The sequence below is a fragment of the Fundulus heteroclitus genome, chromosome 11 (genome assembly GCF_011125445.2).
Source record: "Fundulus heteroclitus isolate FHET01 chromosome 11, MU-UCD_Fhet_4.1, whole genome shotgun sequence".
Lineage (NCBI taxonomy): Eukaryota > Metazoa > Chordata > Actinopteri > Cyprinodontiformes > Fundulidae > Fundulus > Fundulus heteroclitus.
The window spans coordinates 23,780,824-23,799,567 of record NC_046371.1 but is presented as its reverse complement, the minus strand read 5'-3'; the positions used below and the strand labels follow the sequence as shown (position 1 = coordinate 23,799,567).

General features: G+C 41.4%; 2 protein-coding genes across 4 annotated transcripts; one reads left to right on the top strand and one right to left on the bottom strand.

The window, feature by feature from the left end:
* Positions 1-4,980: 4,980 nt before the first annotated feature.
* xrra1 (X-ray radiation resistance associated 1) lies at positions 4,981-14,655 on the bottom strand. Of its 2 annotated transcripts, XM_021312175.2 has the most exons (17): positions 14,290-14,655; positions 14,123-14,222; positions 12,674-12,819; positions 12,522-12,593; positions 12,376-12,448; positions 12,195-12,292; positions 11,420-11,568; positions 10,923-11,027; positions 10,715-10,827; positions 10,259-10,389; positions 10,084-10,177; positions 9,910-9,992; positions 8,330-8,485; positions 8,066-8,207; positions 7,839-7,954; positions 7,596-7,701; positions 4,981-7,138 (listed from the first exon to the last, which is right to left on the bottom strand). In XM_021312175.2, the coding sequence occupies exons 2-17, from the start codon at positions 14,211-14,213 to the stop codon at positions 6,975-6,977; spliced, it is 1,839 nt and encodes a 612-aa protein (XP_021167850.2). In that variant the 5' UTR covers positions 14,214-14,222; positions 14,290-14,655; the 3' UTR covers positions 4,981-6,974. The 2 variants fall into 2 exon arrangements, with proteins under 2 accessions (XP_021167850.2, XP_012710805.2); XM_012855351.3 differs by having other exon boundaries at positions 14,123-14,655.
* Positions 14,656-14,761: 106 nt separating this feature from the next.
* Positions 14,762-17,906, top strand: LOC105919902 (sialidase-3). 2 transcript variants are annotated; one of them, XM_021312176.2, is made up of 3 exons: positions 14,762-14,880; positions 15,057-15,296; positions 16,240-17,906. In XM_021312176.2, exons 2-3 carry the CDS (start codon positions 15,072-15,074, stop codon positions 17,245-17,247), a joined length of 1,233 nt encoding a protein of 410 aa, XP_021167851.2. In that variant the 5' UTR covers positions 14,762-14,880; positions 15,057-15,071; the 3' UTR covers positions 17,248-17,906. The 2 variants fall into 2 exon arrangements, with proteins under 2 accessions (XP_021167851.2, XP_021167852.2); XM_021312177.2 differs by having other exon boundaries at positions 14,857-14,963.
* Positions 17,907-18,744: the final 838 nt, after the last annotated feature.

Genomic DNA, 18,744 nt, shown 5'->3' with positions numbered 1-18,744 from the left:
GAGTGTTGATGAGGTATTTGAGCCTATTCTGCCCGAGCCAAATCTGGTGTCTGAGTCTCTGCGGGGTTATTCTCCAAGCTTAACTGCTGGCCCTCAATCTGAGAGTCAGAAAAGCCTTACCCAAACATTTCTCAGTCTTGATTGCTGTGACGACCGCTCCACATGTGAAGCTGCGCTCGCGTACACAGACATAAAGAAAAAGGAAACATTTAGATATGTAAACAAAGATCTGCCTTCCTGAAACACAGACCACCAATACTTTTTTTCCACCGTGTCCTTGTTGTTTTTACACTTGGATGGATTTTTTTGTGCCCCCCGCCAGATTTGGTTATATCACAGAGAGCACGGATAAAAAAAAAGATATTTTCAGTTAATAACTCGTCTCTTAGTTTTTTCATGCTAAGAAAAAGAGAAGTAGGAAAAGTATAAGTGGACCCTGTTTGTCTTGATGGTAATGTGATGAAGCTTTCGGTTCAGTCTGACTAAACTTGAACTTTTTGTGCACAGTGGAGTGGGCAAAAAGCATTATCTCCCCAAATGGGGACATAAAACCCAAAAGACTTGCAGTTGTAACAAGTGGTGGTGTTTGAAATGGCCCATTCTGGTAGTTGCCCAGGGCAGCATTAGGAATGGGGTAGTAACACATGACCACCCGATGAAAAAATATTAAATTTATCTATCATTTGTTTACTAAACCAAGTTTTTACTGGTTTTAAATGAAACTGGGAGTTGACTTCTCTGTTTGTTGAGTGAGAGTCCCCCAGCCTGCTGCTGCAGGACTTCACCACATTTTGACCCACCCAAGTATATTATCTCCTCATTTTGGCTATTTGGAAGGAGAAGCTCACTGAGGGCGGCCTTAAAGCTATAGTTGGTAATCCTGTTTAGAAACACTTTTTGGTATTCTTGGTAAAATCATCCTTCCATCCTGAAAGTAGTTAGTTCATTATGTATTCACAAAAAGGAGGTTTAAAAAAAAAGTTCTCTGTGGGAACTGCAGGCCTTTAAAAACTCTAACCAATGTTTGCCGTTCGGTCCGAAGAGCAGGGATTTGTCAGAGCATTGTTCCTGCACTCACAGACGTTATCACTCCCCTCTGTCCCTCAAGTTCTATGGGTATCGCCTTATCTACTTGGTTGTCCCACATGCTAACCATGCTGAAGCGCTCACGTAACGCCACTGTGTGTTCACTTTCCTTCTGAGTTTCCGCTTCCTAGCTGCGCATGTACACTTATAGGCTGTGTCTCAATCCGACTACTTCTACACTTGGAACACTTAGTTTTAAGTAGGTAGTGTAGATAACACAAAAAGTCAGTGCACTGAAAGTACCCGGATGACCCCCTAAAAACAGGCACAAAATGCAGTGTGTAACGATGGACACTACTCGCACTAAACGGACGCCATCTTGACTACAAAGCGGAAAGGGAGGGGCTAAGGACGTCGGGAAGATGTTCCTATTTTGAAAATAATGGCGGACAATTCAGCCGAGACAGCCAGAGCTGCGACACCGCAATCATATAAATGTAAGTAATGGTGGTAATACGAGGCATTGTGCTCAATAGGTGTTTGTAAAATACACGAACATACCTCATGTTCAGCCAATATTTTGGAGGACGTATTTGACGTCGGAGGCGATGTAATTTCAACATGCTGTGTATGTAAACGATTGTTGTTTTTATAAAAAAAAAAAAAAAAGCCGGCATAAATTCTTGGGCGGTCTGAAAAATTTGCGGTCACGTGTGTTGCGTTCGTCACGTCATTCCGTCATTTCCGGTAAGTGTTTTAACATAAGTGTTCCTTTTGGAACACTACTAACGGTCGAAAGTGGGCACTACGACAGTAAGTGGTCAGTGCACATTAGCAGTGCACTGATGGAAGTAGGCGGAATGAGACACAGCCTATATAGTGTTTATGTATACGGTTAGCTTAGCGGCAAGGTTAGCGGTTATCTTAGTAGTTAGCCGTTCATTGTAGCTCCGCTGCTTTGAACATGGCTGAGAGTCGCAAGAAGCGAACCGCGTTCAGGTTTATGAGAATAAGAGGAAGGTCTTACTAGAAAGAAATAAGACCAGAGTGGTTTTGGGTGATTTTTTTTTTCTCGCCATCCCCCCTGAAGAGAGGAAGAGCAAGATAAGACGGTCTTGTGCCTGCACAGTTATTCAAAAAGGGACTTTGGGAAACTTCTGGAAAAATTGCCGACCCTAGCTTTAATACAAAAACTGCCTCATCTGTAACTGAAGGAGTTTTTAGAAAGTATTGACTCAAAAGGGGAAGAACTGCCAAAAAAAAGCTCTCAAAATAATTTGCTTTCCACTTCACTCTACTAGATAGACTTTATGATCTATCACATAAACTTTCCCCAATTATGCGTTGCAGAACGTTTCCAATGTTGATTTTATTTTTAAAGCACTATTAAATATCACAAAATTGACCAAAGAGCCTTGGAGTGCAAAAAAACAACTTAGCAGCAATAGAGATATAACTAAATAAAAATACAAAACAAGGATATGCGACTAATTAGGCTTTAACAAGTAGAGACTGAGCTTGGATTAAAAGCCAATGTAAAAAAGTGGGTTTTCCCTTGAGATTTAAAAGACTTCATTGCAAACGCCCCTCACTGGTAAGCTTCAATTTCGACTGTGGCTCCGTTAAGACCATCTGGCTGGATGATCTCAGTGCTCTTCTGGCCTTGCATGCCAGGCCATTTAAAACTTTAAAGGTCAGTAAAATTTTAAATGCAAAAATGAACAGGCTGCCAGTGTAAATCCCCTGGAGTGATATGTGATTATGCCTTCTGCAACCTGCTAACAGACCAGACGCAGCATTTTGGACTAACTAGGACCTGTTAAGCATAAAAAGAACTGCAGAGGTCCAATATATCTATAGCATCCATCTATAGCAATGAAGGCAAGACTATGTTCATCAAGTAATTTAGACTGAAGAAAAGATTCACTTTTCGCAATTTGACATAACTGAAATGTATATATATATATATATATATATATATATATATATAAAGTCAAAGCATTGCAATTTCATCATCATCTCTTTAGAATTTATTTGAAACACTTTGTTTGTCCTGCAGAACATTTTATTAACTGGATTCAATGAGTGGTGAATAAATGCATCTTGTTATTCAACAATTTCTCAGAGGGGTTTTGCTTGATTGGCCTTAGACCCAAAATGTTAAAGTATGTGAGTAATGTGTTTTAAAAATACACCAACACACAAATGTTATGGATTAATTGGGATAATTAATTGGGATTGTTTACTTTTCAGATTTCAGATATTGTGAAATTGTGTTACAGATCAGACAAGCCCCGCTAAAGATGCGAGCTCCAGTGGACGGGGAAAATATGCTTTTCTTTGGATTGATGGTTTTGCCATTCGGTATAGTCTCCTCATTGACAAGAAATTTACTAACAAAGATATTAGGTGGTTGCTCAGATTGCAGGAAAGTGTTTGCTTCATATCATCCTTCAGAAAGTTACTGATTGTTGTCACTGCGTTAAACCTTAAGCTAAATTAAAGGGAACATGTCATGCTTTTCAGTTCTTCTTTTTCACATTTAGGTCATTCAGCTGTGGTCTATATAAAGTGGGGCTGCATTGTTTTGGTCTAAATTCCTCATTAATTTAGCCCCATATTCCCCTTTTTTCATCTGTTCTGAGATGAGTCTGAGAGTAACTGGTTTTGGTGACGTCTCTTTAAATTTAAAGGAGGCACTTCACACCCTGCCCCCTCCAAGACGCAGAGTATTCCACTCCACCCAAGCGGCCATTTTTGTAGTACTCTAGGAGACGGTATAATGAACGACCGAACATGCTATATTGTTATTGGAACTTCATAATATTAAAGGATGGACCTTTAAACTTTTATAAGCTCTTAAAAATCTGGTGGCGGTAAACACAGGAAAGGAAAAATGGCTCCTACAATATATATATATATATATATATATATATATATATATATATAAATTTAACTTTTATTTAACTAGGAAAAAATCCCATTGAGATTAGAAACTTCTTTTTCAGGGGAGTCCTGGCCAAGAAGCAGCAAAGTTACATATTGAACAGAGATACATTGAATTAAATGACAGGTATATAAAAAAATATCAAGTAAAACAATTACAGATAATTGAGACTGTTTCAAATTCTTTCACTTTCAACTTAAATGCATTTAAGGATAAAAACTCTGTCAACTTCCAGTCTCTTTGTAAAAAATTCCACGCATAAGTAGCTGCATAGATAAAGACTTTCTTCCCTAGCTCTGTGCGGGCAAAAGGAACAGTGTGCAACAGCTGATCATTGGATCTCAGGGCATAAGAGGCCACGCTTTTCTGTGTAGGTAAGGTACAAATGTAAGAGGGCAGCAATCCAAGAAGGGCCTTGTAAATAAAAGTGTATCAATGATACTGCCTCCTCGTAGAGAGGAAAGGCTATCCCACCTGAGAGTACAGGTCACAGTGATGTGTCATGGCTCTACAGTTTGTGATGAACCTTAATGAAGCCTGGTAAACAGAGTCCAACATTTGAAGACATGAAGAAGTAGCATTCTTATAAGAAAAAAGGTCACTATAATCTAAGACCGATAAAAACATGGCAGAGACGAGGTGCTTTTTTTTACCCAAAAAGGAAAACATGTCTTATTACAAAAGAAGAAACCCAATTCAAGTTTTAATTTCTTCACAAGTTTATCAAGAAAAGGTTTGAAGGTAAGGGAGTCATCAATTACAATTACAAGGAATTTATATTCATGTACCACTTCAATGACATTCTTTTTAGAGTGGACACTACTGGCAGGGTTTGAGGCACCTTCTTATGATTTGAAAACAACATTACCTTTGTCTTGTCAACATTAAGAAATAATTTAAGATTAATAAAAAGCAAATTTCTAAAAATGATGTTTTTCTGGCTGTGTAAACTGTGGGACTGCATTTCTCATATAATGATTGTGTCTGCATTCATAAAAGCTTTGTCTCTCACATATTAGGAAAAAAATCTAATTTTGGCAATACGAGCAGATTTTTGCCACAGTTCGAAAGTTGAATTGACTAGTAAGTCGCTTGTTATGGATGCTGATGCTGCCAAGAAGCTGTGATGTGATGGGAGAAAGACCCAACTGACCTCTCAGGAAATTTTTGTCCACAAAAGACTCTGGACCAGACCCAGTCTCAAGGCTTGATCACTTTTTGGTGACTACGTTGCAATTCATTTTTGTTGCCCTTTGTAGGCTAATCCAAGTCATCTATTTTTGTGTTAAGCTCTATGGTACTGTTGTGGTTTCATCACAACTTCATCAACCTTCATTAACTTTTGAAATGCATCACCCAAAGTCCAAAACTGAGGAGCCTCCAGACATTCAAAAATCCTGTGCAGAAAAAGAAATCTGTCCTACATGATGAAAGATTACCATGGTGGTAAGATTAGGTTGAAGCCGGTCACCTTCTCAACATCAGAGATGCAAAGTGACTTTTGACAATAGTTGGATCTTTTATCAGCTTTTATTGTTTGCTTAATTTAATTCATCCTCAATAAACAGTGCATGGTGCCACATTTTAATCATTTGTCCTGGTAAGAAATTTAGGTCCTTATTTTCTTTAGTTTCTAATTCATTAGTAGTGAGTAGAAATTAAATAGAACAGATTGGATCGTGTTTTCAGGTAGATTTTTTCCCCCCTAATAAATGTATGATATCTTTTTAATTTTTAAGTTCTGTGGTTAAGTCAGAAGAAAAGATGAAAGAATTCGAAGAATCAATTTAAATGACAAGTTTTGAGACCAATCGGATTGTAACTAATAAAACTCACTGTTGTAACGAACGCTACCTTTTACTGTAAAGTAGCTGGTATTTGTTGCAGTTGTTCACATTAAGCAGTTCACTCGCTGTTTGGCATACATTAGTCATTTATCATTCACTGCAAACCCAGGAAGCTAAATATCCCAATATGAACGCATACATGCAAAGCCCCGCTTGAAATACCCTGACGACTGACGACTGATTTATCCCGCTGAGGTTGGATGTGCATTCCACATCTGCAAGCTGCTCAGAAGACAAATAATGGGAATCATATGAGCAACAGAGCTGTGAAATCAAACAGTGAAAGAACAGTGAGAGCAGAACACGACTGGAAAATTAAGATAGCCGCAATAAAGCCCTGTTATAATCAGACACATGAGGTTTGAGGTTTTTGTAGTCGTAAGGCGTCTTTGTTAATTTTCTAGAACCCAAAGTGGAATTGTTTTCGGTAATGTGGATCATAAATCATACTGAGCTGCGCAGAGGTCTGTTCAAAGTCTCAACCGCTTCCAGCTCCAAGGCATCTGTGCGCTCCGTTCGGCTAAAACGGGCTATGAATAATTAGGCTGGAGTATAACGTACAACCGACAAGACATTATAATCATAACAAATACCAGATTAAAATAATCTTGATTGGGTCTGCAGACCTCGGAGGAAAAAGCTTCCCTGCTTTCTATGAGTTTCTTTTTAACGTATGGTATGAGACAGAAGAGGTCAAAGGTTAAAAATATTGCTCCAAATGCAAAAAAAAAAAAAAACAGATAAAAAAAAAACAACTTTTTGGTTGAAAGATAAATAACTACCTTTTTAGTGTACTTAAGTGAGTACTGCTTTGTGTTTAGGATGTCTGTTTGGTGGCTTCTCTGCGGTTGCAGCCGTGGTGCAGGCAGCTGTCCGGAACCGTCAGAAGAAGACAGCTAAATACATTTTCGGCAGATGAAGTCACAACTGCAGACTCGTCTCTACAGCTTCAGCTGAAGCTCCATACTACTGTACGGCTTCACCGTGTTCTTTGTTAGCCGTGAGGAATCTGTCTTTGTTGTCAAATCCTGCTTCAACAAACACTCGACTCTTTGACATGAGGTTTATTTTCACCCGCTCCACACATGGCGACACCATCAGGGTGGAGCTCTCCTCAAAATGAGGGCCGCCGAAGCTCCTGCAGGAGGCCGCATCTACAGAGGCGGAGGTTCGGCTCTGTGTTGCTCCACCTGAACTCTGGCTTCTTGCTCCATTGTTTTCTCATGGACCATCTTGTGCTTTTTCTTCATATCCCTCAGCAGAAACAGAGCCTCCTTATAATCCTCCCTATTAACGTCTCTGCTGCGTATGGCACTGCCTGCACGGAAAGACAGACAGTGATAAAAAAAAACGACTGGAGTGGGTAAATTAGTTAGCAGTGAATAGCGATGGACATTTTCTCTCATCATATGCCCAAATACATTTATGCCCATTTCAATAGTAAATATAAACATCTTTATTGCCATTACATCAGTCAACCCCTTGTGTCTTTGCTACCCAGCTTTTTCAGCTTTTTTACCCAGCTGGTATTTTTTGGTGATGAGCTCCATGTCCTTGAGGTTTGAAGGCCTCCCTGCCATCACCCTAATCTTCAGATCCCTCCAAAGATTCTTTATCTGATTTGGGGGCTATCCTAAAAGCAAATCTCTCTCTCTTTGTTTGTTCCAAACTTGTGACACGTTATAGAAGAAGACTGAGAACATGTTCCGGTAGCAAAAGCGGGTTGTTGGAAAGATTAAAAGCAAAGGCTGCCAAGAATTGTAGAAGAAGCATACCCAAGTCCACAACTTTTACCGTCGTCCTCCCTTCTATTTCCTTGATCAGTTCCTCAGCCCTTTGAGACGGCTGCTTTATCGGTCTCAGAGGCGGCAGCTCCTTTATCTGTTCCCAGAAAAACAGGAGAAGGCAACAGCGCATAAGTTATTGGAATCTGGAAGCAGTAATGTGGCCCTGAAAAAAATCGTTGTGGCAAAAATGAAGAAGAAGAGGAAGAAGAAGAAGAGGGGGGGAATTCAAACCCTCTTTTTCAGTTCTCTGTGTGGTGTCTGGATGCTATCAAGTCTTGGTTTGGAGTCTCTGTAGACGTTCGGATTCCTCAGTGCTCGCTCCAGCATCCAAACAGCTGTTTGAATTCCTGTTGTGAGAAAAGAGCAAAAAGCCTGTAACGATTCTCTCCGGGATGAATGTATAGTCAGAGTTTTGTTTTCTCGAGAAATCAAACAGCGGCAGATCTATCCCTCCCGACCGATATAGGGCACTGGTTTTGCGTCCATTATCAGGTCGTAGCCCGTGGATTGTCCTGGACCGGTTCTGTTCCCCGGTTTGTTCTGTGCAGGTTCTGTCTGAGTAGGTGAAGAATCAAGCTGAAGCTCGGCTTCATCTTCTGCCTGAGCATAAAACAGGAAAACTTTTTAGTCATTTTAAATTGTGCTTTACATGCTCCTGATTAATTTCTAAACCCAGAGGAAAGTAAAAAAAAAGTCATATTTAAACACTAATATGTTCATACCTGAGTAATAAAGAAGCGCTTTGCATTTTGCTGACATTTGTTTTTAGTCTTGTCCACAGATCGTATTGTTCTCTGATCTCTCCGCCTACTTTTGTTCACACGCATTACATCCAGTATAAGTGGCCTCTGTGGCAGCTTTGGGTAGTTTTCCTCAATCTGGGAAAAGACAAATCGATGCAAATGTTTCAGTCGGCGGTCAGCAGTCATCTCTTCTACCGGGCAAAACTATTCATACCCCACGAACTTATTCATGTATCAGCTTACAGCTACGAATATCAATTCATTTTACAGAGTTTTAATAAAATACATATTGTGAAGTGAAAGGAAAATGACATGGTTTTCAAAATGTTTGTTACAAATAAAAATTAAAATAGCCCCTTTTAATCTGATAGCCATTTAACGGCCTCAGGTGTCATGTAATCATTAAACAGAGTTCTCCTGCATGTAATTTAGTCTCATCTGGCCCTAATGGAAGATTGGTCAGAGCGAAAGCCCGATGAAATCCTGCTCAAGGTTCGCCGCAAAGTGTACGCATCGAGGAAACAGCAGGATGCAGGACGATTATTTCATCCTATGAAGGACTTTTTTATTTACAGCCATGCTATCCATTTACAGTCCATGAAAAGACGGACAGACTCGAGCAAATGCAATTACAAAGTACCGGCTGCCGCTAACACCAGCCCTGCAACACTGCGGTGTGCAAAACATACACTGTTACAAAAAAAAGACAAGAAAAAAAAAGCTAACATCTGAAAGAATGCGCTCTGGTCAGATGAGAAGAAAATGAATCTAACTGACCTACATTGTCAAAATGTAGGATGCCAGTGGAGAAACATGGCTGTGGCTGCATCATGCTGATGGGATGCTTTTTCCTATGTGGGGGCAGAGAAACTGGCCAGAGCTGACGGGAGGATGATGGAGCTAGAGAAAGGTCAATCCTGGAAGAAGACCTGTCAGAGGCGGCAGAAGACTATAAGACCCGGGCAAAGTTTTACCGTCAGGCAGGACAACGACTCTAACAAACATGCAGCCAGAGCTATAGTAGAATGGTTTAGGTCCGAGCGCTTTCGTTTGTTGAAGCTGCGCGGTTCAACTTCAGGCCAAAATCTAACTGAGAAATTGTTACAAAACTCTACGAGAGATAAAGATTGGACAAAGAGTTTTTTATCTAGATGTGCTAAGCTGGTGGAGACCAACCACAAAATACCTGCAGACCTTCGTTCAGCCTAAGATGTTTCTGTAAAGTGTTGATTCAGGTGGGCTGAACACCCATGAAGGCCGCACCTCTTAGATTTTTCTTTTTGAGCAAAACTGAAGGCTGGATCTTAATTTTTTATTTCACTTTACAATCCTGCACTACCCTGTGTTGGTCAATCACGTTAAATCTGGATAGAATATATCCTGGTTTTAATGTGACTAGGAGTGAAAAGGTTCAAGGGGTATGCACACTTTGGCCAGGCTTTTCATGTTTGACTTTGCAATCTTTCCCACTGTGCAAAAAAATAAAAATAACTAATTGAGTCATTCAGTGTCCATGTAGTCAGACATTCATGTTCCTGTCGATGCAGGACATTACCAACCATCACAAAATCTTCAGCCATCGTTGTCCTTATCTTTATCCCAAGTCTCTCTTGGAGGTTATAGGTGAGTAAAGGCGTGTCTCCTGGGTTCAAACAAATGCATGACAGAGATTTTTTTTATTTTTTTTATTCAGCCACCACCTTCAACAGCTTTCTATTAGAATGCTGGAATACCTCTCTTCTGTCTGATTAAAGGATTGCCGTGAATGTCTAATTCACAAAGCTTCGGGAAAAGAGCGGCAGGAACCAGAGCTTCCTCAGAGGCGATCTGATGACGAAAACACCGATGAGACGGGAAAGACAACCATAGATGGTTTAAAAATTAAAAATTTCCCCATAAGCAGCACACCTGGTTGTCACCGAGGCTGAGGCGTTGAAGCTTAGGCAGGAAGAGACTGGAACCCCCGCAGCCGTCCACCCTGTCTGCGGCAAAGGAACCCACAACTTTAAAATAGGGGTTGATTTTAGACTCAGCGTGGGCTAAAATACGGAGAAAGCATACAATTCAGAACCGACCGGATGGATGAATGGATTTATTATTATTTAACAAAATGACTGGTGCCATACTATGGCAGTACATGCCAATTTAATAGAACTTAAGCATTTTTGTAATCTGTACTTATTCAAGCTATGAGCTGAGTAATTAGTAGTCCAAAAATTCCCGGTTTCCTGGGTATACAGATGATGCAACACAGAGGCCCATTCGTAATAGGCACTCTCCAAAATGAGAAAGACAAGAGAAAATGTATTCGAGATAATAAGTGCAAAGTCGGAACAGATCTCCAATGCTCGCTGCAGATTTTACCTTCCTCTTCGCCTTGCCTCAAAGCAGATATCGGCCCAGGTTTTGAACTCTCCCCCGCTCCCATACGAGGTATTTCAGAAATACGGTTCCCCTGTAGGTTCAGATGCTTCAGCCTGTGCGTGGTGCGCAAAAAACATCGGCAAGTAAGAAGAGTTTGCATCAGGCACAAAAAAAAAAAAAATGAACAAGCACTGAACTTTGTAAAGACCTCTGAAGGTTTCTAAGGCTGTGAAAGACCCCAGAGGTCAGTCTGTTGTCGTCGAGCATCAGGGCTTCGAGAGCTTCGAACTGTTTGGCTCCGTCTTCAGACGGCCTGCGAGTACAGAAATAAATAAAGAAAATTTTTTCAATTATTTCAATTTAAACATTTATTTACAGCTACACTAATGATAAGCAGTAAATAAGTTAAATAATGCAGGCAAGTAGATAGGTAGGTAGCAGCTACTCTGATCAGCTTTAAAACTAATGGCTTGAATAAGGAATGGGAATCTGGTGCATTTGTGCGCCACCTTTTGGTCAGATTTAAAACTGAGGGTGCGTGGACTGTATTTTGTTTAAGAGACTACAGTTTTTGCATTGATTTAAAATGGATTTAGCTTTAGCTTTAGATTTTTTTTTTTTTTTTTTACATAACAGCATGTCAGTGCTGACAGAAAAACACGACTAAACGCTGTTTGAAGCCATCTTTGTTCTTGCCACGCTTACGGATGAGACTGGTCACTGTGCGGGCCTCCGAAGTTGGGAGGAAGACCGCGGAGCCGGTTTCCAGTCAGATGAAGAGTTTTAAGACGTGGGATCTGACCGAGGGATGGCAAGTCCTTAGATGGTAAACGGTTGTAGGACAAATCTAATACCTGTGAAGAGGTAAAACACATTGTTTTAGGAATGTTTGTACTCTGGGAACCTTAGACTTAGACTTAGACAACTTTATTTGTTATTTTGTATGCACAGAGTGCGTACAGAACGAAATTTTGTTGCATACAGCTTGTAAATTGCAGTAAAAGTTAAATTACAGTTGTAGGTGCAGCAGAGATTTAAAAGTAAACAATTTAAATGTAGACAATGCAGGAGAAGTCACAGTGTACAGGTGGGTATTTTTTTTTTCAGAAAAAAATATTTGTATGTGCAGAATTGATTGTGCAAGGGCATTTGTGCAAGAATACAGCTTATAATTTATAGTAGATTTAAAATACAGTATAAAGTGCAGCAGTGATTTGAAAGTAAAACAATTGAAATGTAAACAATGCAGGAGAAAGTCACAGGATACAGGTGAGTATTTTTTTTTAAAACCATTTGTATGTACAGAAACTTCTCCCCTTGTAATATGTACGTAAGTCAAAAAGGTATAATGCACTACTTCCTGTTCATCCATCACCATAAATGCCAATAAAATATATTTGCTGTAGTGGTACTTTTAAACATCAGTGCTTATTTTCCATCCCTCCAGGTTTTATCTCAGGTGATTTTCTTCATATCTTACCTCTAAGTGGTGGAACTGGGCAGCATCAAACACCAGGCTGCTGATTCTGTTTAAAGACAGATTGAGTTCTCTCAAAGATGCGAAACAGCCGAGTAAGCCTGCAGAGAACAACAGAACCTTAAGAGGAGACTGGAAAAGGAAGAAAATCAGGCTGCGGATGAATCAGCGTTAAATGAATCACCTAAAGAGAGGAAGTTATCGGACGCGTCGACGTAGGCCACGTTTTCAAAGGCCTTGAGCTCTTCTGGCTCGACCTGCATGAATTCAGGAAATAGTTTAGTCATAGTTATCTACAGACAACCAAAGGCGGTCCATGAAAACACTTACAGAATTCAGTTTCTGCTCACTGATGTCGACAGAGCAGAGCTGAGACGGCTCGTCGACACAGTGTAACTGGAGCTGTGAGTACAATGACATCACTCACTAGGATCAGTATGTTTTTTTAATCATATAAACAGTGTAATGTTAGGGTTTCTCACCAAGAAGCGTCCATCTAATGTGATCCCACCTGGAGTAGCAGCCTCTGTGTGTTCACCTTCCCTATGAGTCTCCGTCATCCTTCTCTGCATTTTCATGTTCTTCCGCTGCTCTGGTTTCCTGTCAGCCAAAAGCAAGCGAGCAGCATCTAGATTTTTGGAGAAAATAAATTAAAAGCAGATTTTGTTATGTTGCATATTACTCTGAGACTCACATGACTGGAATTGCCAAACTGACTTTAGTCGACACAAAGCAACAGAGAGGAGGTTCGTTTTTTATAAGGGGCAACATTAAGACTTGAAGCTGCGTAAAGGTTTGGGCAATTACCTGTAGCCTTACACCAACAAATTAACTCTTTATAATAATAATAATAATAATAATAATAATACTACTACTATACTACTACTACTACTACTACTAATAATAATAATAATAATAATAATAATAAAAGACCAGACAAAATATTGTTGTGACCATGAACGCCCTTTTACCCACAAGAACTGCTTTCCTCCGAGTACCTTGAAAATATTCCTGCTGGACCTAAAGAAATTTGACCAAAACATCCTCGCCGATTGTGCCATGACCCTCAATGTCTGCTGATTCAGTGCCGTAAAAAAATAAAGTATTTACAGAAATCTCACAGAACTATTGATTTTTTTTGTCACACGTGAATGTGTAAGATCATCAAACAAATTTTCCTATTTGACAAAGATAACTTAAATAATTACAAAATGCAGTTTCAAATAATAATATTATTATTATTAATAATAATAATAATAGAAAATGCACACACACACACACACACACACACATATATATACATATATATATATATATATATATATATATATATATATACATATATATACATATATATATATACATATATATATATATATATATATATATATATATATATATATATATATATATATATATATATATATATATATATATATATATGTGTGTTTGGTTTTCTCAATTGCAACTTCGTTCCTGAAGCAGTGTCATCAGTTCAAAGAGTATTTTCCCTTATTTCCCTTATTTTCCTTTCTTATTGTTGAATCATATAGATTCAACAATACAGTTATTGTTTTTGTGACCATAACATATATATATATATATATATATATATATATATATATATATATATATATATATATATATATATATATATATATATATATATATATATATATATATATATATATATATGTATGTATGTATGTATGTATATATAACACTGTATTGTTTCCAAAACAGCTAATTACTGTATTGTTGAATCATATAGATTCAACAATACAGTTATTGTTTTTGTGACCATAATATATATATATATATATATATATATATATATATATATATATATATATATATATATATATATATATATATATATAATACTGTATTGTTTCCAAAACAGCTAATTACTGTCCTTCTGTTTAACTCACCTTTTTTCATTCCTCTCTGTGATCTCCTGGCTGGAAAATATGTGTTCAGAAAACTCTGCCTATCGCGGATAGCGGGAGCCTCTGAAGTCATCCCGTTTTCCTGTCGTCAAACAACATTTTTACGCCTGTTTTTACATTTCCAAAATCCACTGACTGCTTCAGTATACCTGATCCCGAGCAACAGCGCAGCGCTCTGTCTCCTAGCAACAGACTGAAAGGGGAGCACAAGTCCTCTCATCCGGCAGGTGGCGGTAGCGAGAGACGTTCAAAAGCTGAAAGCGAGACTGATCAAAGAGCAGCTGCATTGGTAAGATAGAACCCTGCCTCGTCAACCTGACGTGAACTACCACTCTTCTTGCGTCAAATTTGATTTAGTTTATCAATTTCCTCTTTGATACACTTTTGTTTATAATGGCTTAGCTAAGATGTACAGAATCACTGTTGACAAGGCGAGGCAAAGGCTATATGGAGGTTGTGCTGTCATCGTTCGCAACGTTTAAACGTCGCCTCCTCTCCGTTCACAACAGCAACAGACAAACGTGTAAAAGCTGACGCAGCTCGACGTCTCGTTTTGGTAGCGAGCCAGCACCGAACCCGGAAGTGCGCGCGGGCGAACCTCTCGCGTCGTTGCCGTCTTTGTTTCTGCAATGAACCTCCAGCATCAGTGTCGTGAACGCCAGAGGTTCCTGGTTTCGCATCCGAATGGGCTCGCCAACGCCGCGCCGAGGGTAGAGGCAGGTCAAGCGTGACAGGTGAAGGTGAGGACTCCGCTTGGATGCGTGGTGTGCCCGGTGTGGCCGTCTCCCGTGTGCGGGGAGGCGCTGGAGTGTGAACACTTCCTGTGAGGCTGAGCTGCTGTCAGAGGTTGTTACAGCAACATTATAAAGCAAACCGAGGCTATTGTGTGCGTGTGCGTGTTATATTTGCGTTGCAGGAGCTCTCGTCCGCCATGGGGAACAGATCGTCGAAGAGTGTGAGCGTCGAGGAGCCCCCCAAGACAACTTTGTTTGAGAGGGAATCCGATGGGATCACGTACAGGATCCCTGCTCTGCTCTACCTGAGGCACTGCCACACGTTCCTCGCCTTTGCGGAGAAAAGGACCTCCTTTTATGACCACGACGCCGAACTTCTGGTCATGAGAAGAGGGCTGCTCCAAGATGACGGGTCTGTCCAGGTATAAATAAAAACAATGCGCATCCAGGACTGTTCACACGCGATTCCGTCCACTCTGCTACGTTACAAAGAGAAACTTCAAAAGTGTTTTACGACCAACACCAATCAGTGCATACAGGCGAAGTAGAAGGAAAATGGTGTGTAGTTTTCAAATTATTTTACATTTAAAGAAGTCAGATTTTACGATGAGAAAATTTGATTGATGCCTGGACTTTGACTAGGCCATTCTACTCTATCTTTGATCAGGATCATCCCGTTGTAGCTATGACTCAATGTTTAGGGACTTCCTGTTGGAATGTGGACGTCCACCCTCCTAAAGTCGTTTGCAGCTAATTAAAAGCTATTCTTCCAGCATTTGCCTTTTGTTTAGGTCAATTCATCTACCGATCAACTCTGTCAAGTTTTGCTCTCTCTCTCTCTCTCTGCTAAAGGGAAGTATTCTCACACTTGCGGCGATGCGTCTTAAGTCATTATCCTCATTATTATCAAAATCATTATCCGATTCTACCCGCTGAGCTGTGGCTCTCTGCAGCTCCTCCAGAGTTAACGTATGGTACTATACTGCTTCTCTGGTTAATTGGTCTCCTTGGCTGAGTCTGGATGGGTGGTTATTTCTTTGGCAGTATACCGTAGTGTCATGCTCATTCTCTTTTTTTTTTTTTTTTTTTGTGAAGCGCGTGAACAGTGCCCTGTTAGATGTTCACCAACGCTCTGTGTCAAGCCTCCGGGGGGTCATCACATAACGGCTCTATTTATACAGAGATTATATAAACAGGCGGGTTTTGTTAGTTGCTTCTGAAATCAACTAGTCGCGCTCGATTTTATTCATAAACTGTCAGAGTAAAGGGGACTTGCACGCTAATCTTTTAAAAAGGTTTTTGCTTTAAAAGCGTCTTTTTTTCTCCGCTTCACGTCTGTTTTTTCTTCTTCTCCTTCTTCGTCAGTGGTCCTCGTGCCAGGAGCTCTCGACCGCATGTCTGCCAAGCCACCGCACGATGAACCCTTGCCCCGTGTATGAGAAAAACAGCAAGACCCTCTTCCTGTTCTTCGTCTGCATATGGGGGAACACCACCGAGAGGAAGCAGATCGTCACAGGTAAGAACAAGGCCCGCCTCTGCTGCGTGAGCAGCGGCGACGACGGCCAGACCTGGAGCCAGGCGGCCGACCTGACGGAGAGCGTGATCGGCGAGGCCGTGCACAAGTGGGCCACCTTCGCCGTGGGGCCCGGCCACGGCGTCCAGCTGGAGAACGGCAGGCTGATCGTCCCCGCGTACGCCTACTACGTGCCGTACCGGTGCTGCTCCTACCCCGTCCCCTTCACCGTGTACCCGCGCGCGCTGTCGATATACAGCGAGGACTTTGGGCAGACGTGGCGGATCGGCAAGATGCTCCAGAAGAAGTCGTGCGAGTGCGAAATGGCGGAGATCATCGACCACGAGGGGAGGAGCCACCTCTACTGCAACGCCCGGCACGCGGGGGGCCACCGGTGCGAGGCCCTGAGCGAGAACAGCGGCGTGTACTTCGACAAGCCCCACATGGCCAGGGAGCTCGTGGAGCAGCCGTCGGGGTGCCAGGGCAGCGTCGTCGGCTTCCCCGCGCCCGAGTTCGTGCCCAACGACGACACGGAGAGCAAAGCGTGCGGCACGTCCCTCCTCTCCCCGGACACTCAGACCTGGCTGCTGTTCATGCACCCGACCAGCAAGTCCAACCGGCGGGACATGGGCGTGTACTTGAACCGGTCCCCGCTGCACTCGTCCGGCTGGGACCGGCCCCGGATCATCCACAGGGGGCCGAGCGGCTACTCGGACCTGGCCTACAACGTGGACAAGGATCAGTTCTCCTGCCTGATGGAGTGCGGCAAGGAGAGCGAACTGGAGCAGATCGCGTTCATGACCTTTTCCCTGAACGACGTCATGCAGACGGGCGACAAAAAGGATAAAAAGATGGTCTGAATCCTGGGGGGGGGGGGGCGCTGACAATGCCCTCCCTGTATTATCCCGGCAAAGCAGAAGAAATCCAAGCGAAAACTCCCTCAATGTGCTGTGCTGTAACATTTATCTGTGTTTTACATTCTGGAGATGGCGATGCATGCGCGAACCCATGTCTTTTCTTGTCTCCTCGAGTAAAGTAAGTCCTGTTATAATTATGCAAGCGCATAAATTAGAAGAAAAATATCATTTTTAGTGGGTTACGTGGTTGATTTTTGAGCATGCCGTGTTTTTTGAAGTGTCATTTTTTTTTAGAGCAAATATTGTGTGTGGCATGTTTGGTGACGCCTCAAAGCCGTTTCAGCATCTTTTAATTGAAGTGTCACTTTTTTTTTCTTCTCGCCAGAGTTAGCCTACCTCTTTATTTTCTTATGAAGGTCATCGGATGGGCCTTGCAAACTAGTGCGCAGATTTCCCTGCATACGGTCTTCTCCTTTACATCTAGAGTACTCTAATTCACATATGCCTTCTACTGTATGGTTTTCTATGGCAGCTGCGCGGCGGCATTGTCAGCGCGCCGGCTGTGAAGGTCACACTGAGTGCCATAAAGCTGTCAATAAAACAGGGGAGGGGAGGTGAACATGTGCTTCTAACATGCAGCTCATTAATGAAGAGACCAAACATACTGATTTGTGTCTGTGAGTAGTTTCTTTTTTTTTCTTTTTTCTTAAAGCAGTTCCTGCGACCGAGCTCTTACAACCAGTCTTTACTCTGAGAGTTAAGTATGTATGGTGAAGCTAGGTTTGATGCAAATTTAAAGAGCATTTATCATCCTTTTTTTAATTTTTATTTTCCTTTTCAGATGTGTTTAAGCTTGTAGCTCATGAGTAGTTGTTGTTTTTTTTCTTGATGGTAATTAAGAAATATGTAAAATAAACAAAAACAAAAAAGCGGGGGAAGATAGACACTGAGCACATGGCAGCGCAAAGTTTCCCAAGAGTGGTGTGCCTACCCTAATGGTTGCCGGTTGAAATTTGAGTTCATAAAGTGAATATATATATATACAGTATATTGCCAAAAGTATTCACTCACCCACCTTGACTGGAATATGAACTTCGGTGACTTCCCGTTCTTAATCCATAGGGTTCAGTATGACGTTGGCCCCACCCTTTTGCAGCTAGAACAGCTTGAGCTCTTCTGGGAACCACAAGGTTCTGGAGTGTTTATGGGAGTTTTTGACCATTCTTCCAGAAGCGCATTCATGAGGTCAGACACTGATGTTGGACGAGAAGGCTTGGCTCTCAGTCTCTGGTCTAATTCACCCTAAACATGTTCTGTGGAGCTGAGGTCAGGGCTCTGTGTAGGCCAGTCAAGGTCCTCCACACCAAACTCTCTCATCCGTGTCTGTATGAACCTTGCTTTGTGCTCTGGTGCTCGGTCATGTTGGAAGAGGAAGGGTCCATGGTTTACATCACTGCATCGGATCCTTTTTCGATACATTTGGTGACGTGTGGCTTGGAT